This window comes from Oratosquilla oratoria, chromosome 34, assembly GCF_046742065.1.
Source record: "Oratosquilla oratoria isolate Oo_2021 chromosome 34, ASM4674206v1, whole genome shotgun sequence".
Lineage (NCBI taxonomy): Eukaryota > Metazoa > Arthropoda > Malacostraca > Stomatopoda > Squillidae > Oratosquilla > Oratosquilla oratoria.
Genome location: NC_134810.1, coordinates 10,226,757 through 10,250,814, shown reverse-complemented (window position 1 = coordinate 10,250,814; position 24,058 = coordinate 10,226,757). Strand labels below are relative to the sequence as shown.

The window sequence follows — 24,058 nt, the reverse complement described above, 5'->3', positions numbered from 1 at the left end:
GATGGAAGTAGAAGACAGAGATAAGAAGAACAGAAAGTTTGTGATAAATTATATGCCCCCAAAAACAGCCTCATGGGAAGAGAGTGAGCATAAAAGTATGTTAGAGGACACAAAGATAACTTTAAACAAGATAATGGAAGATGGAGAAAGAATAGTTATGATGGGCGACTTTAATTGCAAAGAAATCTGCTGGAAAGAAATGACAGTAAAGGGTGGAGACGGCTCATAGGGAAATGCTCTACTTGAGATGATTACTGACCATACAATGACACAATGGATACAGGAGAACACTAGGTATAGAAATGAAGAAGAACCATAGAGACTAGACCTAATAATTACATCTGAACCTAGAATAGTGGACAAGATTGAATATAAAACACCAATAAGTAAAAGTGACCACATATTGATTGAACTAGACCTAAATGAAGAAAAATACATGAAAATAAATGAACAATATAGAAAAGGAAGAATGATGTATGAAAAAACAAACTTTGATAAAATAAAAGAATTCTTTCAAAAAGAAAAATACAAAGAAGAAACAACAGTAGAAGAGAAATGGAATATTTTTTGACAAAAATTTACAAAAAAGGAGTGGAAAAGTATGTTCCAAGACAAAAACAAGAAAAAGAATATGTAAAATGCTGGTATAACAAAAGTTGTAGGGAGTTAAAAGATAAAAGAGACAAAGCTTGGACCAGATGGAAAAAAGACAGAAGGCCTGAAAAATGGAAAATATATACCGGTTATAGAAATGAATATGTACAAACGTGCAGAGAGGAAAAGAGAAAATATGAAAAAGATGTCATAGAAAAGTGTAAAGATCAACCAAAACTATTCTACAGATTTGTAAACAACAAACTGAAAAACAAACAAGACTTGGAGAAATTAAGACAAGGGTGAGTTGAATACACAGAGGAAATGGAAATGGCGGAAATTATGAACAAACATTTTAAATCAGTGTTTACAAGGGAGAACATACAACCTGAAGAGATCGAATGGAAAGAGAAAGTCCCCCCTATGAAAGAAATAGAAGTAACAAAGAATGAAATATTGAACCACTTGAGTAATCTTGATGTCAGAAAATCACATGGACCAGATGAAATAGCAAACTGGATTTTGAAAGAATGCAGGAATGAACTGGCAGACATAATACATAGCATAATAAACAGTTCCTTGACAGAAGGTAAAGTTCCAGAAGATTGGAAAAAAGCAAATATAGTACCTATATATAAAGGAGGAAATAAAGATGACCCGAACAACTATAGGCCAGTCTCTCTAACAAGTACAATAGCAAAAATTTGTGAAACAATTATCAGAAATAGATGGGTAAAATATTTAGAAAAAAACAACGTGCTAAACCCAAGGCAATTTGGATTCAGACAAGGACGATCATGCATCACCAATTTAATATGTTTCTATTCAAGGCTAATAGATATAATACAAGAAAGAGATGGATGGGCGGACTGTGCATTTCTAGACCTAAAGAAAGCTTTTGACAAAGTACCACATAAGAAGTTCCTTAAGAAATTAGAAACTGAAGGAGGAATACAGGGCAAACTGCTAAATTGGATGGAAGACTTTTTGCAAGAAAGAAAAATGAGAGTAGTGATAAGAGACCAACACTCAAAATGGGATGAAGTAATAAGTGGTGTTCCGCAGGGAACAGTTCTGGACCCAATAATGTTTGCTATATATATTAATGATATGGATGAAGGACTTGAAAGCTATATGAGCTTCTTTGCAGATGATGCAAAACTACTGAAAAGAGTGAAAACAGAAGAAGATTGTGAATCACTACAGAGAGATCTAAATAAAATACAGGAATGGAGTAGGAAGTGGGAGATGGAGTTCAATACAAAAAAGTGTAGTATAATGGAATTTGGTAAAAGCAAAAACAGAATAACAGGAGCATATAAATTGGGAGAAGGAATAAAAAAAGTAGAAAATGAGAAGGACCTGGGAGTCATTGTTATGAATAATATGTCACCTGAGAAACATATAAATAAGATTTTTGGAGGAACTTATAATTTAATAAGAACAATCAAAGTTGCATTCACGTACCTGGATGAAGAAATGGTGAAGAAAATCCTAATCACCCTGATAAGACCAAGATTGAAATATGCAGCAACGATATGGTCACCAAGTACAAAAAAATGTATAAAAAAACTTGAAAGAATACAAAGAGCAATTACAAAATTGGCACCAACACTCTCAAAACTATCATATGAAGAGAGACTAGCAAAACTTGAACTACAGACACTAGAGTAAAGAAGAGAGGAGATTTGATAGCTATTTACAGAATCATGAAAGGCATAGAAATTACTGATAGAGAGAATTTGATAAAATGGGATGATAGAAATACAAGAGGACACGGAAAGAAAATATAAAAAAGACAGCTATAGAAGAGATTTGAAAAAGAACAGCTTTCCTCACAGAGTAATAGACAGTTGGAACAAGTTAGATGAGAAAGTGGTGTGTGCAAAAACAATACATGAATTTAAAAATAGTTTAGATAAAATGAGATACGAAGACGGGACCCCACGAGCATAGCTCCCCTTCCCGTAAAATACAACTAGGTAAATACATTCAAAATCCTGACTGGGTTTTCTGTTCAGGTTAAGGAAATAATTATTTTATATAATGTTAAGAATTGTCTATTGGTTAATTTTTGTTGTGAAGTTATATTATTATCATTTTGTTGACTTTTTTCATTAATCATAATAGTTATTTGTGTTACCTTCTGTTTGGATTTGCCTTAACTACATCATGGCCACAAGGTACAAATCCCTCCTAGACAGAAAGTCTTTATATCCTTGCGGATATATGAGCGAGACTTAATAGTTGCACTTGCTTTCTCACAACCATCGATATTGTCCAGCTGTCTGGTAACCTTGTAACTTAGTACACCAGCAAAGTAATAATTGGTCTAAGAGAGATCACTGCCAGGTTAATCTTTAAATACACCATTGCATATGACCACATTAAAATCTTTCAGCTGTAAATTTTGAAAGAGTACTGAGCGGAATCTGTTTAGAATACGTGTGGGAACGATAATTCTATCCTCATGGCTTGTAGTTTTGGTTATATGTATTCTGTCCTAGAGAATTGTAACATTTGTGGGAGTCGAGTATCATAATTCTACCTGTATTTCTTGTCCAGTACACCACATAAGCAAACCACACTCAATACCTTGTTTTGTGGCAACCATTAATGAGTAAAAGTTTCATGAATATCGAAGACATTATTGAGAGCCCCTCAGTGGAAGAACTTGTAATTAAGAACCCAAGTAAAGAATGTCTGAAAGAAATAGCATCAAGATGGGGCTTAGCTTATCCTGCGAACGATAGTAGAACTGAATTAGTCGAACTGATATCAAGACATACAGATCAGTTAAAGAAAATGGAAGAGATTGAAGGTAGAGAATTTGACAATTTAGAATAGTTACAGCCAAAGTAGACATTAGTCCTACAAAGGAAGTTCAATTAGACCACCTAGAATATCAAACATTTGAAATGAAGAGGAGGTATGAAATACTACTTAAGGAACTCAAATTACAACATGAAAGAGAACAAAGACAACATGAGAACAATGACAACATGAAAGACAACACAAACTCAAACTCAAAAGGCTCGGACTATCAATCCCAAGTCAACAAGTAGTTTCAAATTCAGATAAGTTAAATCTCTTGCAGTGCACCAAACTTATTCCCGCCTCCTCAGATGAGAATACAACCATATTTTTTCAAGAATTTAAAGCAGTGAGTAACCATTTTGCAATTCCTCAAGCAGATTGGATATGGCTTGTTAAACCAAAGCTGTCCCCTAAAGGGTTACAAGTATGTAACAATCTGGAAAATAACACGGACTACAAAACGGTCAAATAGACAATTCTTTCCGCTTATGAAATTTCCACTGAAGGTTATCGACAAGCCTTTCGAAATTCTAACAAACCTCACTATCGGACATATATGGAGTTCATGTCGGACAAACTCCAAGCATTAAAGAAGTGGATTAAATCAGCATCCGCTGATAATCTTGAGAAAGTAGTGAACTTGATTGCATTAGAAGAATTTGTGCATAAAATTCCTCACTACTTAAAAATTCACAATGTTGACAGGAAATTGACCTTATGAAAGCAGCCAAATTGGCCGATCCCCTCTCATTAATTCACAAAAATGTTGGAAAGGACGGTAACCGCCAACAATTTAATGTAAAACCAACTAGTGGTAGTTAAGATGGTAAAATTGATAACCCCAGTTCCTTGGTTGCTATTTCTGTAAGAAAACAGAACACATTGCAAATTACCCAGATCCAAAATGCAAAGTGGCTCAAAAGAATATCAAATCTGTAGCTTCCTTTAACCATTCCACTGTCAATTCTGTAGCTCCTTCTCAGCCTTTCCATTCAACGGGAACAGTATTGCTTGGTCCAATCCACGTAGGACGCCACCTCCGAATAGTGAGACACACCGGAGCAGCGCAGTCATTGCTACTTCAGTCAGCACTGCCAGGAGTCCAACATAATTATACAGGAGAAAATGTATACTTACAGGACTTCCACAACCCTTCTCAGTACCACTGGCAAAGGTGTACCTAAACTGTAGACTCATCAAGGCTACTTTCTCCGTAGGAGTAAGTGAAACGGCAACCCTACCAGTGCCTGAAGCAGATTTTATACTAAGTAACGATCTAGCAGGAGAACTAGTCCATCCTCCTACCGATTCTCCTCCTCCCCTACCATATATCCCAACTTCTACCATAGAGCAAACCCAACCCAACCTATTTCCCACCTGTGCAATTACTCGATCCCAAGCAAAGTTAACCTATCAACTATTACCTCTCTAACCACCCCAACCACCCTGCTTACACTACCTTCTGAGCAGAGCATCAAAGAGGCTCAACAGAATTGCCCTTCCTTAGCTCCCTTCTTTAACAAAGTTATTCCCAAGGAGGATATCCTACATACTCCCTCCTTTTATTTGCACGAAGGGATACTTTTTTAGATTGTATAAACCTTGTCACCTTTCTGATGATGATACCTGGGCAGAATGTCACCAAATTGTTTTAACCTGTTAACTTGAGGACTCAGGTAATGGAGATTGCTCATGCAGGACATTTAGGTATTAAATCTTACTTATGACTCTTGTCAGAATTCTTTTGGCCTGGTATGAAAACAGAGGTAGGTAGAGTCATTAAATGTTGCCACACTTGCCAACTAGTAGGCAAGCTGAATGAGTCTATCCCTCCGTATCCCCTTCAACCCATTAAAGTACCTGGTGAACCTTCTCAGAACCTGGTGATTGACATAGTAGGCCCGTTACCGAAGACCAAGAAGGGTAACCGGTACATTATAACAGTTCTTTGTCCCACTACCAAGTACCCTGAAGCTTTTCCTTTGAAGAATATTTCTGCCAAGAGTGTAATTAGGTGTTTAACTCACATGTTTACTTCCTTTGGTATTCCTCATTAAAATACAATCAGATAGAGGTTCCAATTTCACTAGCTCTTTACCCAAGTTCTCAAGGAACTAAATGTTAAACAGTCTCTGTCTACAGCATACCACCCCGCCAGTCAGGGAGTTCTAGAACGATGTCATCAAATGTTAAAGAATATGCTACAAAAGTTCTGTTACTAGGAGGACCGTGATTGGGATGAGGGATTGCCTTTCCTTCTATTTACGCTCCGTGAAACACCATCCGAAGCTCTAGGTGTTTCTCCCTTTGAATTGTTATATGAAAGGAAGGTAAGGGGTCCCCTCAAGGTAATCAAGGACCATATCATATCTTCTCCTACTTCACCTTTACAGTCTGTTAACCAGTATATCGTTTCCTTTAAGGACAACCTAACAAGAATTCTTTCCTTTGCCCTGATGAACCTTGAGCGTGCACAGAGTAAAATGAAAGTTAATTTTGATCAGAAATCTCATAAGAGAGAATTCAAGCAAGGAGATATGGTTCTTGCATGCATTCTCATCTCTGGACAACCTCTTCAAGCTAAATACCATGGTCCTTATAAAATTCAGAAATAGATGTCAGAATGTAATTACATATTAAAAACCCCTGACAGACAGACTCAAGACAACTCAACTTATTTGTCAACTTGCTCAAACCATATCCAAAGTACCACTAGACAATTCAGTCAAACCATTGCTTTCTCTAAATCACTGTAACACTAAAATACCTATGTCAACCGACCGCCCACTGGTCCAAGAACCAACGTTGCCACATTTCGATCCTCCCACAGTCGGCAGCAACAGTGACATCTTGAACAACCTACCTATGTACCTTAACCACTTGAATCTTGACCAAGCTAAGGAGATTTCTGAAATTATTTCTAGTCACAGATCCTTGTTCTGAGACAATCCCGGCTGTTGCAACCTGATGTCCCATGAGATTCAACTGTATCCAGGAACTTCTCCTAGCCACCAACACCCGTACCGATTACATCCCCTGAAGAAGCTGGTAATGAAGAAAGAGGTCGACTATCTCGTGCAGCATGGCTTAGCAGTTCCCAGTAATTCTCCATGGGCTTCTCCATGCATCCTAGTCCCCAAAGAAAATCTTACCACAAAAATCTGATCTACACAACCCTTACCTGTCCTAAACCTGTACTGTTCCTCACCAATTACTCCCTCTAGTCCTCTCCTAATCCTCTCAATCAAGATCCTCCCATAAACCTTCCCAACTACACTTGACAAACTGATCTTCTGAAACTACTACACTCACACTTGTCCCCCTTTTCCCTTGTAAAGTGGAACTATACAGGAAACCCTCGAGTCCTCCGGCACTCTACCCTCTCTTAAACAAACGTTAAATAACCTCACCTGACAGTCCAACATCACTGTACCTCCTTCTTCCAGACATTCTGCATGGCATTCATCCAACCCAGGTGCCTTACCTGCTCTCATCATCTTAGCAGCTACTTTCACTTCATGTCTCTTTATTTCTCCTCCATTTTTCTCACTCATCAAGGTCATTTCTTTGCGGTTCCCACTGCAACTACCTTTCCTTCTCTATCCTCCTTCACATTTAGCAACTCCCTAAAATAATCTGCCCACCTTCCTCTCACTGCCTTCTCTTCCATTATAATTTCTCCAACTGCACTTTACCTTTTCTTCTCTACTTGATTTGCCTCTTCTTCCTCATTTAATTTCTTTCCAAAACATTTTTTTTTTGTTACTTTAAAAAATTTCTGTCATACTCTTACCCCTTTTCACATCTGCTCTCCTCTTTACTGCCTTTATTTTATGCTTTACTTCTTTTTACTTTGTACCTCTCATATGATTCCCTTGTCTTATACCTATCTGTGAAAGCTTGCTTTTTCTATTCTACACCTTTCTTTGCTTCCTCATCCCACTCGCTACCCTTCCTTCTATTTCCTGCTGTCCAACTTGTTCTACACACCATCTTTGCACACTTTATGACTCCCTCCTTGAACCATCCCATTCCTCCTCCATTCTTAGTTCTACTCTATCCTTCACTCCCTCCTACTCCTTTCTCAGCTTATTATACTTTTTCTTTTCTTTCTCATTTAAGCAGTTCATTTTAAGCACCTCCCTACATTTTGTCCTTTTCCTCTTTCTCCACTTATCCTCCACTCTCAACTTACCTTCCACCAAAAAATGATCAGATATTCCCCAACTCTCTCCCCTTAAAACACATCCTTAACTCTTCCTACTAAACTTCTGGTCACCACTTTATAGTCCAGTAACGCTCTATCTACCACCCTTCCATCCACCACCCTCTCCCATGTGTACTTATGCTTGACTTTCTTCCTAAACACTGTATTATCTACCATCAACTCTCTTTCGAGATGCATCTCCACCATCAACTCTCCACTACGATTTTTTTCTGGAACTTTCACTTCCCAATCACTTCGTCTATTGGTTCATTTTCTACCCTAGCATAAGGTTTCCTAATACAAATACATTGACATTTCTCCTAACCCCTCTATGCACTCATTTAAATTCATCCAAAAAGCCTCCCTTCTTCTACACTCTTCTCACTACCAGGCCCATATGCACTCACAAAATCCCACATCTCCCTTCCCAGTTTCACCTTCATCCACATTAACCTTGAAGAAACCTTCGTCTCTACTACTCACTTACCTATATCTTCACTTACTAGTATAGCCACCCCTTCTCTCCCTCATCCTCTCTTCACTCCTGAGAACCTCCCAACTACACTCCCAAACTCACACTTACCCCTTACCTTTCAATTTAGTTCCACTCAATGCCAACACACCCATCTTTCTTCTCATATACTGACCATCTCTTCCCTTTAACTCTCATCTGTACCACATCCACACACATTAAAAGACCCAAATCTTAGTGTACTGGTTGGAAAACTCCTAGACCCTCTTATGCCTTTACTTGTTTTTAAAAATGTCCCCTTTGGAGGTACAGTTAGCAGGATTCCTAGTCCTATCCCAGTCCCGTTTTTTTGTCTCCTCGTATGACTCTAGTGGGAAGACTTGCTGGCAGCATTCTTTTCCCCTACCACAGGGTTAGGAGAAAAGAGGAAATGTATATTCAAAGAAATGGTACAGGACAGTAATAAGGGGTGGGGGGACAGCATAGCGGAGGGACAGTCACAGTATAATTAAAGCGTCATCATTTCTCTATGAACAGAGGTTTCCTCTATCATAGATAAAATGATGTGTGGATCTGGTCTGTAGGGGCACCCCATAAAGACCATAAAGTATCAGTTGCATGCTACTTTGCCACAATAACATGCAGCCAATACCCCAGACGGGTATATGAGATTGCACACCTGAATTAGTTTCAGAGCAGAGAAATAAACTAATTTGGAAGAGGAAATAAGCTTTGCAAAGGTTAAGGATAACAAGAATTTCATTAAAAATTAAAAATGGGTTCAAAGGTCTATGAAATAATGAGGACACCTTCTATGGTACATATTTGAATTTTGTGAGTATCATTAGGGAATAAGCAGATATACTCAGTACAAATGGCATTACAGAAAATACTCCTAAGCTATAAATGACCTAAAAATAATACCTTATTCTGCACCTCCCCAATCTTATTTTACCTTAAAAGCAACAGATAATCTCTTCTTTGAGCAAATTGAGTGACTTGGGTCAAACTTGTGGCTGTTGCTACCTATCCGAGTGCTATGGGTCTCCTAAAAGTGAGATCTGGGGCAATAAACAGATTCATTTGTAATTTTCCTTTCTTATCTTCCTTTCCTAACTCTATCACCAATTATTTCAAATCTCCCTTTGGAATGAGCTAAAGTGCCATGTCAAACAAATGGTTCACTTCTAACCTTTCAGCCTCATCCACCAACTCCTACCCTTAGCCAAACACTCATAATTCCCTTATTACCATGTAAATCCCCCCAAAAATATAGCTCTTGCTTATCAGAACTTCAATGAATTTATAAGTTTGAACAGTGGAGAAAGAAACGGGGACCTCATGGGTGTAACTTTACCTGTACACTACAATTAGGTAAAGGATTACTTACCTCAACAAACCGCCTTATACATTCTTGTTGACACTGAAAAGTGTATTGAATATGCAACACTTCAATAGTTCTAGCTTCTGCATCCTCCCCATTTTGTACAAGCTCCTGTTAACAAAATTAAAAAAAAAATTGGTGAACAAATGAAACATACATCAGAACATATAAATCACTTTAAAAACTATTCCTATACAATTTCCATTATCTCGTGACCCACATGTTGTCACATACTGAATCAAAACATTCAGCATATACCGGATGCATTACCCTAAGTATGACATGGAATATTCTAAATGCATATTGATTTTTTCATTAAATGGTAATGATATGAGTACTTCTTATACATGTAAAGAAAAGAAGAGACTTGTTAAATGATGAGGCATCTCAGCTCAGACAACAGTGCCCCATCTCCCGACCTAGAAAATTCCATGGGGTTGGGGGGGAGGGGGGGTAGCAATTACATAGAGAAGCTGAGTGCAGGTCTTTGGGCCACTTGCAGTCTCTTTAATTATACCTGTCATATGTGCAAATACAAAGAAAACGGTGTCTCCTGTTTTCTTTGGAGATGGTTTAGATGTGGCAGTCACATTCTATGGTTAACCAGATAATGGAAGAAGTATAGTCCTATAATCACCCTTCTACATTCCACATTAAACCCTACTTAGACTAAGCCACATGCAGTTGCAAACAATAACTGGCTTATTTTCCTCCACTCACACTAACAATCTTCAAATTCAGGCCCTTCATACTTGCATTTACCTTCCTTGCCACCCCATCCATGTATTTACCTAGTTGTAGATGAACAACCATGGTGACATAACAACTCTGCTACAGTCCCATCTTTATGTCAAACCACTCTTGTCTACACCTCTACTACTTCTATATGCAATTTTTAATGCCCTACAACTTTGTCCTTATCCCAGATATAAACAAAAACTCACTCAATACCTTCCTGTTATCCCTGTTATAAGCCTTCTCCAGATCCATAAATATCCAAGACATCGTCACTTGTGCCAAATACTTTGATATATCTGCCTTACTGTAAGTCTCCACATGTCTTTCTTCCCTAAACCCACAATCGTTCTTTCTTAATTACACCTTATGTTCCCATCTTAATCCTCTGAAATAACACCCTCCCATGTACCCTGTAAAATTACCTTTATCACATTTGTTCCCTTTTCCTTTGTAAAGTGGAATCATCCAACCACTCCTCCAGTCCTCTGACACATCAAACATTATTATCTAATCCAATATCAACATCCCCTTCCCTTTTTTGTCAGGCACTCCACATGACACCCACAGAACCGAAGTGCCTTACTAGCTTTCACCATTTTCAATATTCTCTGCAACTCGTTTACTTTCAGCCATATTACTTTCTTCTCCTGTCATTGTTAATTTCCTAGAAACTCCCATTGCCATACTAAATTCTTCCCTAACCTCAACATAAAAAAAGGAAATATTTTCCCATCTTCCCCTTACTGCCTTCACTTTCATCTTCAACTTATCCTCTCTGCATACCTTACCTTACCTTACCATTTTCACTTTCTTCTAAAACATTTTTTTATTCTATTCAAAAACCTGTCAAACCTTTACTCCAATGTTTAACTCCTCTTTACTTCCCTCACCTTGCATTTGGTTCTTCTTGTACCTCTTGTATGTTTCCCTAGTTCTACCTGCAACCAATTCATACACTTGCTTTTCCTTTTTCACCACTACCTTCTCTTCATCATCAGACCATTTGCTGTATCTCCTCTATCCCCTCCCATCTTTTCATCACACCTACATTCTTTGCATACATAGTTTCCCTCAATAAATATTAATCAACATAAAAAAAATAAAATAAAAATCTAGTATGAAAAAGTAATTAAATAAAGACTCTTCTTCTAATGTTTTCCTGTCCTTCACCTTCTCCTAGACTTCTGTCACATTCTGATATTCTTTCTCTGTATCCTTATCAAATATATCTACTCTTGGTACTCCTCTCTTTCCTTCCTCCATTTTTTCTCCACTAGGTATTTCCCTCCCATCAATGAACTACTCAAGAATCCTCTGCTCTCTCCTTTGAAAACCTTAAAAGAATTACTCTGTGCCTCTTTTTGGGAACCACTACATAGTCCATTCGTGTCCTAAACTACTGTCCCCTCCACCACCCTTTCCCATGTATACTGATTTTCATCTTTGTTCCTATACTCTAGCACTATTCCTCAATGACTTCTCCCTTCTATTCTATCATTCAACACTCTCTCTTATGCTTTACCAACCACATTTGACAGAATGCAACCTTCCAATGATATTACAGTACATTCATATTTGCCCCTTTGTGGAACTGTTTGCACTCATCCAATCATTTTGCACATTCCCTTACCTTATGCACACATTAAACAGCCTTACTTGTCAATCCACTTTAATGTCCCTTCTTTGATAACTATCAAATACAGCCTCAACAAGTTTCATCACTTTCAATGCTCTTTGCATTTAATCTTTCTGTATAACCATTTATTTTCTTCCCTAGCATTAGCGTGAGTGAGAGGGATATACATACCTTTATTATCTGTCCATTGTCAGGGTACTGGCACAAAATATTTTTCAAAAGGCCTACAACACTTGGGGTCTTGATTGCACTGCAGACAAAATCTTCAGGGTCTGAAAATAATTGTTGTCATTATTTAACAAGATATATCATAAGAAAATGGCATAAAATATATATTTTGAATGACAAGTATGAGACAATTTCAAAGCTCAAGTACCAATATTATAGATTTATGGTAGTATATAATTATGAGATATTTCAGGTAGCCCTCAACATTTTTCTTCTTATGACTTTAGTCCATCATCAGTGGACAAATGCCTTATATTATTTCTTCCTCTTTCACATATGTTCATCGGCTACCTCTCAACCTTTCCTAGGCTCCAATGACCTCCCCCAATTCCCCTGTATCTTCCTATTTCTCAGATCATGTACCACAACTATGTGCTTGATAAAGCACAAGCATAAGATCGTTCTAATAAAAGGCTCTGTTCTCACTTTATTTTTTACAAAACAATCTTGTTGCTACCTACCGAATACAAGTTTTGTTGAGATTAGAAAAAAAAATTAGAGAGATATGACTTCAGGTATTTGAAGGTCATTATTCTTTCCTTCTGTGATTAAAAACATGGCTCCTCCACCCTGTTTTTTCTCTCCATCTTTTATCCAGTGATTATATAAACCTTGTTCAACACTATTTGGAGGTAGTGGACTTTTTAATTTCATCTCCACAATTCGCATTATATCTGCTTTTTCTTCTGCCAGATAATTATTTATCTTATCCAGACCATCTATGTTGGTATACATTACTTTTAATTCCTTTTCTTCCTTGTTTTCTGTTTCCTGTCTTTCCTTTGATATACCATTTTCTAAGCCTCAAGTCCAGCACTCTCCAAAGAAACTCACTTTTTTCAGTCTCTGTTCTTCTCCTAATTTTAATCTTTAATTCTATTTTTATTTTTTTTTTGTCACTAAGCTCTGTTGGTTTCTGCATTTGGTCTTTTCAACTCACTCCTTTATACATTGCCATGCATTCTGCTCTAGATCATCTTCCTTAACTCTGTAATCTCTTGATTCCATTAAATATATTTATACCTTGTCTCCCTTTTTAAATCTATACCTTTACCTAGTCTTCACCTTCTCTTGCAAAGTCGGAGAATCCTAAAGTTTCTTCTTCATACAGTACCTTTGTTTTTGTTGTGGTGTTTAATATTACAACTTTTTGGGGGGATGACACTTAACGGCAATTCAACCCTGCTCGCATCTAGTCTTCTTTTAGTTGCTTTGCCATATTTGTGTCTTCCTTGACCATCCTATATATATATATATATATATATATATATATTTTTTTTTTTTCATTCACTAAGTTCACTCTATTAATTCATTTTGGGCACTAGTTAAGCTTTCCTCTTCCCATAAATTTACCAAACCAGGCACTCCTTTCCTCCAACTTAGCAAAAAAGCCCTGTACTCCAGAATTCATTCTAGATGTCCATTCCAATTGGGAGTTCACCAGTGTGTGTACATATATCAAAGACTTCCCCCCTTACAAGGGAAGCAGCAAAAATACAATGGCATACAAACCACTCCCACCCATTCCATCCCCATATACTTCCATGCACTCCCCTCCCTCCCTCCCTCTTGGCCCCACCTGGATGAGTCACCCCTGCATCTCACCCATTGTCCTGGGTTAGAGCAGTGTTGCAAGAAACAGCATGTCCATGGCAAGGTCACTTCATTAAATCAGCGACCACCCCTTTCCATCCCCTCAGGCAGATATTTACCTAGTTGTATTTTGCGGGAAGGGGAGCTATGCTCGTGATGTCCCGCCTTTGTATCTCGCAGTGTCTAGTTTGCTTTTAAACTCATGAATGGTTTTTGCACATACTATTTCATTGTCCAGTTTGTTCCAAGTGTCCAAAACTCTATGAGGAAAACTGTTTTTCTTCAGTTCTCTTCTATAGCTATGTTTTTTTATTTTCTTTCCATGTCCTCTTGTGTTTCTTTTGTCCCAGTTAAGTAAGTTCTCTCTATCGAGTACCTCTGTGCCTCTCATGATTCTGTAAATGGTCAATAGGTCACCTCTCTCTCTTCTTTGCTCCAGTGTCGGTAACTCCAGTTTAGCCAATCTCTCCTCGTATGATAGGTTTGCAAGTGCAGGTGCCATTTTTGTAGCTGCTCTTTGGATTCTTTCTATTTTCTTTATATTCTTTTTGGTACTGGGGGACCACAATGTCGCCGCATACTCTAATCTAGGCTTTATCAATGTAACCAATATTTTTTATATCATGTCTTCGTCCAAGTATGTAAACGCCACTTTTATTGATCTTAGCAAGTTGTAAGTCTCCCCGACAATTTTGTTAATCTGTATATCATAGGACAAGTCGTTCGTGATAATTACTCCCAAATCTTTTTCGGATCCTACTTTCTTTACTTCTTTGGTTCCAATTGTATATTTTCCTGATATTCTGTTTTTGCTTTTTCCAAACTCCATTATGCTACACTTCTTAGTATTAAAGTCCACTTCCCATTTCTGACTCCAGTTCCATACCCTATTTAGGTCTTCTTGCAGTGCTTCACAGTCCTCATCAGTTTCTATTTTCCTTAGCAGTTTGACATCATCAGCAAAGAAGCTCATGTAGCAGTTCACGTCCTCGTCCATGTCATTCATATAGATAGCAAACATTATTGGTGCCAGCACAGATCCTTGCGGTACTCCACTGATCACCTCTTTGATATGGCAAAGACAGGCTGCTGCATCAATTTATTTTTCATATTTTTCACACATACTCCCTCATTCCATATCCCCTTCATGCATTACAGCATCATCCATACACCACATTTACCCCTATCTTGTCCTCTCTCATCCTTCCTCAACAGACATTCCTCTCTTTCCTAATACCCCTTTTACCCCATCCATCTCACCTTTGGTCACCCCTCATGTTCACTCTTTCTACCTCTGCCTTCTACACCTCTTTTACTAATCCTTCTTCATTCAGTCTTTCTTTGTATCCAAACCATCCCAATACTCTTTCATTAGCCTTATCTCCCAGCTCCCTTTCCACTCCCGTTCTCCTCCTCACCTCATTTCTCAATCTATCCAGCCTAGTAACCCCTATCATACTTCTCAGGCACCTCATCTCAAAACACATTCAAACTCCTCCTCTCATATGTTCCACATTTTCTGCCCCCATACAGTGCTGTCAGCACAATCAATCGTTCATAAATCTCCTCTTAGCACCCATTCCCAAATTTCTATTTCTCATTACACTTTTTAATCCCCCAAAGCATTTACTTGCTTCTCAATATACAATTTATCTCCACCTCCACTCCTCCCTTTCCTGCCACATTCACACCCAAGTATCTGAAACTATACACTTCCTCCAGCCTCTGCTGACATTCTGAGGAGTCTTTGAGGAGATTGATATTAGAACTGAAACCCAGCAACTTTAACAACTTTAATATTCACTTCCAGTCTGCTGTCACTTTCTCCCCTTGTACATCTCATCACTTTACTTTTACACATATATATTTTCAACTTCTTTCGCATACCTTCCCAAACTCTGCCACTAACTTCTTTTAAGCAACTTCTTTAATCCCTCAGCAAACAACAATTAGCTCATCTCCCACTCTTCTCCATTTTCTTTAACCATCTCCAATCTCCCACCCATACCCTTTCATTTACCTCTCCCACCAGTGTGGGATTTAGGACAGGTAGAGGTTGTGTAGATCAGATTTTTGTGGTAAGACAGATATGTGAGAAAGCTATAGGAAAGGGGAAGGATGTTTTTTGGGCTTTTATGGATCTGGAAAAGGCTTATGATAGGGTAGACAGGTAGGCACTGTGGGAGGTTATGCAGATATACGGGATAGGAGGAAAGCTTCTGGGAGCTGTCAAGAGTTTTTATGAGAATAGTAGAGCTTGTGTCAGGATTGGAAATGGAGAGAGTGAGTGGTTCGAGGTAAAAAGTGGGACTTTGTCAAGGATGAGTTATGTCGCCCTGGCTGTTCAACTTATACATGGATGGGGTGGTGCGAAAGGTAAATGCAAGGGTAGTGGGCAAGGGATTGAAGATGGTTAAAGAAAATGGAGAAAAGTGGGAGGTGAGCCAGCTGTTGTTTGCAGACGACACTGCGCTTGTGGCAGGATCGGAGGAGGGATTGAGGAAGTTGGTGGCAGAGTTTGGGAGAGTATGTGATAGAAGAAAGCTAAAGATAAATGTGGGTAAAAGTAAGGTGATGAGATGTACAAGGGGTGAAAGTGGCAGTAGACTGGAAGTGAGCATTAAGGGAGAGCGACTGGAGGAAGTGGATAGTTTTAGATACTTGGGTGCAAATGTGGCAGGGAAAGGTGGAGTGAAGGTGGAGGTAGAATGTAGATTGAGAGAAGCGAGTAAATGCCTTGGTGGATTAAAGAGTGTAATGAGGAATAGACATTTGGGAATGGATGCGAAGAGGAGACTGTATGAAGGAGTGATTGTGCCAACAGCACTGTATGGGGCAGAAACATGGAACATAAGAGAAGAAGACAGAAGGAGTTTGAATGTGTTTGAGATGAGGTGTCTGAGAAGTATGATGGGGGTTACTAGGCTAGATAGAGTGAGAAATGAGGAGGTGAGGAGGAGAACAGGGGTGGAAAAGGAACTGGGAGATAGGGTTGATGAAAGAGTATTAGGATGGTTTGGACACATGGAAAGAATGAGTGAAGAAAGACTAGTAAAAGAGGTGTGGAAGGCAGATGTGGAGGGAGTGAACATGAGGGGACGTTCTAGGATGAGGTGGATGGATGGGGTGAAGGGTCTTTGGGGAAGAGGGGAATGTCTGTTGAGGAAGGACGGGAGAGGACAGAAGACGGGTGAATGGAGAATGGTATGGATCATGTTGTGATAGCATGAGGTGGAATGGGCGGGTGGATGGGGGGTGAGGTAGTATGTGTGAGCAAAATTTGACGCAGCCTGAAGGGATTTCTCTCCGCCTTCTCATTTTATGCAATGGGGGGACGGAGAGGGGGGGTCGCTGATTTAATGAAGCGGCCTTGCCGTGGATGTGCTGCGTCTTGCGACACTGCTTCTGACCCAGGGCAGTGGACAAGGTGCAGGGATGACCCGTCATTCAGGAGGTGCTAAGATAAGAGGGAGGGTGGAGTGTATTCAGGGATGGAATGAGTGGGAATGATTTTATGCCTTTTTCTTTTTGGCTACCCCCCTTGTAAGGGGGAAAAGCCTTGGTATATGTATGTACCATCCCATCCATGTATAAATTGAACAGCCAAGACAACACACACACATATTATATATACCGGTATATATATACATAAAAAAGCAATGACAAATGTCAAAATACATGGTCTTGTATAACACGAGATGATAATAGGTAGCAAATATAGCCAATGGGGAAGAGGGTAGTGGATGAAACCAATGAGGGAGCTAGGTAGCCATCAGAGTGCCTACCAATAAGGAACATTGAACGAGGTGCCAGGCAGTTGAGGCCATCAGTCATGCAGAAGGCTTCTAACAGAACACATCTTGGCTAGCCGATAGGATGACCATGAAATGTTGTGTTTGAAGGCTCATAAAAGGAATTTTCTCTCAGATGAAAAGGGCTTCAAGAATCTGCAGTCTTCTTGTATCTTGATCTTGTCCTATGATTTTAGTGTTGTTGACCATGGCCAGTTTGGTAAAAGTATTGTTATGGTGAAAGTCTGTGTGCAGTGTGCCTTTCTGTAAATGTAAGCTTAATCTTCTTGAAAGTTTAGTGGTGCAGTATCCTATGTATGAAAAACGAGATGACTGCATTGTAAAATTGAAGGGGCATGGGAGGGGTTGTTCTTGGTAGTAGATTTGAATTTTCTCATTTTTGTAATAGATAACGAAATCCACACGGTCGAGGAGGTTGGCAAGTTTGACACATTTATCGATTTGCTTGATGATTTTCTATTTAGTTTTATATTCTGTAGTCATGTGGGATTTATAGTATAATTTGATCATTTCACCTAAATTGGGGTGCTCTGAAGCTTGGCCATACTATTTGTCAAGTTGCCTCTTGATGACCCTGGAAACTTCATGGTTGGAATAGCAATCTAGAACCTGTGTGGCTATTTCAATTTCTTAATTGGCACTTTTCCAACTACTACAGTGACAGAGAGCCCTGTACCATTAGCGCATATATTAGCAGGGCTCTCTCTCACTACTGCAGTAGAAAAGTGCCAATCAATAAGTGTGAATTGCAAAAAAGTCAAGGGATGTGGCTTGGGAAGAAATAAAAAATAAAATAAAATAAATTAATAAAATAAAAGAATATTACAAACTAGGAAATACAGTACTATACACTAGTGCTTAGGAAGACAGCAATTTTGAAAGATGCCTAGTAGATAAAGCAAAGATGAACCATAACTATTTAACAAGTTTACAAATGGTAAATTGAAACATGGAAGAAATCACCAAGTAAATAGCAAATGCTGAGGTCTCTGAAGAGCCCTCAGCTCAGACAGAAATAGTAAATAAATGTTTCCAATCTTTCTTCATATCAGTGCAAATTTTTAGAGAAAAGCAAGAGGAGCAAAAATCCAGAAGGGAAGGAAGTGCTCAATTTCCTGGGATCACTGAATGTGACAAATTCTTCAGGACTGACAGGTCTCAAACTTGATACTTAAATAATATAGACAACTACCAGACAAGTTCCAGTCTTATTACATGTTCATTGAAAGAAGGCATTGTGCTGCTTGTTTGAAAAAGTGCAAATATGGTGCCAATTCAAAGGTGGAAACAAGGATACACCACTATATTATAGGCCAGTATCACTAACTACCACAATAGTGATAAGTGAAAGGATTGTGATAGATCAATGGGCCAAACATCTTGAAGATATGAACATTCTGACAGTTTGGCTTCAGATCTGGAAGGTCATGCATGTTGAAAAGTAAGAAATACCACATGTCAAAAGGATGTGAAGAAATACAGTTTTCCTTATAGATTCACAAATGTGGAATAGCTTATAATGCAATATAACCCAAGCTCAAACAATACACAAGTTCAAGTCAATATAATTGGAAGTCATAGCTTATAATGCGATATAACCCAAGCTCAAACAATACACAAGTTCAAATCTATATAATTGGAAATCATAGCTTATAATGCAATATGACCCAAGCTCAAACAATACAAAAGTTTAAATCTATATAATTGGAAATCAAAGATAATCAAGTTCAAACCATTCATGAATTTGAGTCTGATATGTTAGAAAATAAGAGAGAGGACCCAGCAACCATTGCTTTATTCCTGTATACTACAATTCCGGTAGGTATATGAAATACTCGTGGGGTGACTCATTCTCCAATTCTTATACAGACGCTCCTCAACTTGCGTTTTACTTACGTTCCGAACGGCGGAACGTAAGTTGAACATGAACGTAAGTGGTTACTGTACTATTCATCCATAAATTCTATTACCGTATCTTATAAAACACCCCTAAATCATTAATTATACATATGACATTGTAAAATAATAACATTAATTTCAAATAAATTAAATTCAAGCAACATAAATTGAGATGGTGGAGGAGGAGGGGAGGAGGAGGAGGAGGAGGAGGCAAGGCACATTCAGTCTGTCGTTTGTGCCATGTAAACAATGGACGCAGCGTCATGTGTAAGTATCGTTTAAACTACGGAGAGCGCGCTAAACTAAAAAATTCACTCAAAAAAAAAAAAAAATTAAAAATTTTTTTACAGTCAGTTCAAACATAAAATCGAAAAAACGTAAAACAAATGAACGTAAGTAGAGGAGCGTCTGTACCTCATTTTAAATTCACATATGGTTTTATTTTATCTTGTATAATTTTCTAGGTTATTCCAGCTTATGCATCTGTATGGAGACAAAAAAAATTCCCATCCCTCAGACACAAGTTTTTATTTTTTCATTTCCCCATAACTTTATGGTAACCTATATAAAATCACGTGATCTATGTCAACTTCATCTACTCCTTATAATTCTAAACCCCACAGTCAAGCCATCTCTAATTCTTTAATAATTACAAGGCCAGTGTTTCTAATCTCCCCTCAAGACTTATTTGCAATGTTGTCAATCATTTTGGTTGCTACTTTTTCCATTCTCTCAACCTTGCTTAGGCTGTATTTTCCTAGTTGTATTTTGTAGGATGAGGAGCTATGCTCATGGTATCCTGTCTTTGTATCTCACAGTGTCTAGTTTGCTCTTAAACTCATGAATGGTTTTTGCGCACACTATTTCACTGTCCAGTTTGTTTCATGTGTCCACCACTCTATGTGGAAAATGGTTTTCCTTCAGATCTCATCTATAGCTATGTTTTCTGATTATCTTTCCATGTCCTCTTGTGTTTCTCTTGTCCCAGTTTAACAATTCCTCTCTATCAAGTATTTCTGTGCCCTTCATGATTCTGTAGATGATCAGTAGGTCACCTCTCTCTCTTCTTTGCTCCAGAGTCGGTAACTCCAGTTTAGCTAATCTCTCCTCATTTGACAAGTTTGCAAGTGCAGGTGCCATTTTTGTGGCTTCTCTCTTGATTCTTTCTATTTTCTTTATATTCTTTTCAGTACTGGATGACCACAATGTCACCACATATTCTAGTCAAGTGCAGGTGCCATTTTTGTGGCTGCTCTCTTGATTCTATTTTCTTTATATTCTTTTCGGTACTGGGTGACCACTATGTCGCCACATTTTCTAATCTAGGCCTTATCAGTGTGACCAATACTTTTTTAATCATTTCTTCATCCAAATATGTAAATGCCACTTTTATTGATCTTAGCAAGCTGTAAGATTCTCCGACAATTTTATCTGTTTATCATAGGACAAGTTGTTTGAGATAATTACACCCAAATCTTTTTCGGATCTCTCCTTCTTTACCTCCTAGGAATTGTATATTGTCCTGATATTCTATTTTTGCTTTTTCTAAACTCCATTATGCTACACTTGTTAATATTGAAGTCTACTTCCCATTTCTGACTCCAGTTCCATACTTCATTCAGGTTTTCCTGCAGTGATTCTCAATCCTTTTCAATTTTTACTTTCATTAACAGTTTGGCGTCGTCTGCAAAGAAGCTTGTGTAACATTTCACCTCATCATCCATGTCATTCACATAAATAGTAAACATTACTGGGGCCAATACAGATCCTTGCAATACTCCACTGATCACCTCTTTCCAACCTGAATATTTTTCTCTGAGCACTATTATAATCTTTCTACCAATCAGGAAGTCCTCCATTCATTTTTGGTCACCTTGTATCACTCCTGTATGTTCCAGTTTTTTTTTTATAATTTTTTTGTGTGGTACTTTGTCAAAAGCTTTTTGCAAGTCCAGGAAGGCACAATCAGCCCATCCATTCCTTTCTTGCACTAAGTCTATTAATCCTGAGTAGAAATATATTAAGTTTGTGGTATATGATCTTTCTTGTCTGAACCCAAATTGTCTTGTGTTTATTATATTATTGTTTTCCAGGTGTTTTACCCATTTATTCTTGATTATTTTCTCATATTTTGGCTATAGTGCTTGTTAGTTGGTTCTTCTTTGTTTCCTCCTTTATTTATTGGTACAATGTTAGCATTTTTCCAGTCTTTTGGTATTTTTCCTACTTTAATTAAGCAACTTTTTGTTATGTATTTTGTCCGTTAGTTCTTCTTTGCATACTTTTAGAATCCAATTTGCAATTCCATCCGGGCCATGTGATTTCCTGATGTCAAGGTTTGATAAATGTTCCATTATTTCTTTTTGGGTTTATTAGAAATTACGTAAAAGGTGACATCATATTGAACTCATTTATTGAACTCTAGAAGTTTAATTTCATTAAAGTAATAAATTATGTATATTTAAATTATTGGATAAAATCTGAATAAGTAATAATTTTAATAATCAATTGCTACTGATAATTTGTAGTCTATTGAAAAATTTAAATATTTGAAATAAATACCAAAAATTCTGGTCGGTGAAAAGTAAACAATGGTCGTGAAAATTATAGATATTGCGTATGGCCTGCGGCCGGCTTCATTCAAATACTTGTTTCCGTGAAATCAAGACACTTAGAATTTGTGTCAACTAAAATAATATCAAATTACTGTAAATCAATTTCAGAGGTACAATTACTCCCAACTGTAAAGAGAAACCTCTCTTTAAAACAAAGAATTACATCACAATTGAAAATAACGGATAAACTCAGTAAGGCGACTGAGAGCAAGTATAACTCGGCCGAGTTAAAACCGGTCTCTTGAAAATCCGCCTTTTCAATAAATTACATCTAAAAATCAAGAAGGTAAAATTGAACTTTCTCATTTTTTAATTAGTTTAACTAAAGTAAGAATTATTTGTTTGGATAAGGAAAATAGATCCTTTTCCAATATATTTAACCCCTTCCATACGGTGCCGCACACGTAGGCGTCATGGACTTAGATCTCGGTGGCAGCAGCCAATGCCAGCCGTACGACGTGTCGTAATAATACTCGCATCATAAAATATAGTCACCGCTTATATCGATCGTTCTCTCTTCACCCGTGAATTTTGATAATCATAGAAAATGCGATTACAAAAGAATTAGAAAGAATGTCATTATGGAGGGGCGACTACAATAAATATAATCAAGACACCGATATGGCAGCCTCGCGAATACACTCGCTCCCCATGACGCCTACTATGCGGCACCGTATGGAAGGGGTTAAAGAGAGGTTTTATTAACATCAAGACTCTGCATAATCTATCTAATTCACCATAGCCAATAGTTTACCTCCGTGAATTGATTCAGTATTAGAGTCTTAAAGTGGGCCTATTTGTTTATAATAAAAGGATAATTGTTGATTTACTTAGCCGATTATTATTAAAAGGCTTAACATATTCGTGAGTAAATCGAGTTGTTTTATATAATAGCTTCAGGAGTTCAATTAAACGAGTTGGTCAAGTTCGCCTAGTATATACTAGGGCCTATTTGTTCTTAATTGAAACCTTGTGTCCAGGTTAAAGTTTATTTGAATTATGGCCTATGTTTAGTGAAATGGAATTGTTTTAATTTATTTATAGGCTAGTACAACCTGAATATTTTTTTGTACTTTGGATCAAAACAGTCTAATCATGACAAGTGATAATGATAATGAGGATAAGGATAACCTTGATGAAGCTGGATTTGAGACTGTATTGGTTAAATTGAAACGAGAAAGGGGTATACTTAAAAGAAAAGTTACTCTGATTCTTAATAAATTAAAGGATTCACTCAGTAAAAAGACATTAAACATTAATTTCTGTAGTAAACAATTAGATGTTATTGATCAAGTTATAAGTTAAATTAAGTTAAAGATGAAAATTTTTAGATCTTTTAAAGGAAAATGAAGTAGATGTTAAGGATTTTGACACATTTACTAGTGAAGTAGATAAGCAAGTAGGCTATCGTATGGATATAGATGAAAGTCTATCAGAATTTCAGGATTTTAAAATGGCAGGGAATAAATCCAATAATCACTCTGCAAGCTCTATAGATGCTGATAGATTTGTTGAAACACTCAATAGGCTAGACCATTTTGATACTAAACCACCTCCCTTATCATGCGGCATTTTTTATGGAACAGAAAAGGATAAATTTGCCTTTTCTCCTTTCCTCAATCAGTTTAATAATGTCATAGGTAATAAGGAGAGTATGTCCCAGGCAGTGAAGCTTAGTTATTTACATAGTTATCTTAGGGATTATGCTTTGAAAATCATTAGCCATTTGTCTATAAATGAAAATTACGATATTGCGCTAAGATTATTGAAGGATGAATTTCTGGATGTACCCTTTATAGTGGATGAAACTTTCAGAAGGATTCTAATCGCAACAGTTCCTCAAGGATATGACAAGGAGTTTTTTACATTAAAGTCATTCATCATGGAAATAAGAGCATACATTTTTTAATTAAAGTCAAATTATGGTTATGATTTTACAATGAAAGATTCTCCTGGAAATTTACTATTGAGTCATATTCTCTTTAATAAGTTGCCTACAGCATTCAAAAGGGAACTGGTTCATAAATATAATACCAACTATCCTACCTTGTCTGAAATCTTTG

The 24,058-nt window shown here is 37.6% G+C and overlaps 1 protein-coding gene across 1 annotated transcript in view; it reads right to left on the bottom strand.

Annotated features, from left to right (window-relative positions):
• LOC143018054 (sacsin-like) overlaps positions 1–24,058 on the bottom strand; it is a 164,337-nt gene that overhangs the window by 91,700 nt on the left and 48,579 nt on the right. The window contains exons 3-4 of the mRNA XM_076173103.1: positions 12,020–12,120; positions 9,481–9,585 (exon numbers count right to left, since the gene is read on the bottom strand). Of these exons, the coding sequence (XP_076029218.1) occupies positions 9,481–9,585; positions 12,020–12,120 (206 nt within the window). The remainder of the gene's footprint in view (positions 1–9,480; positions 9,586–12,019; positions 12,121–24,058) is intronic.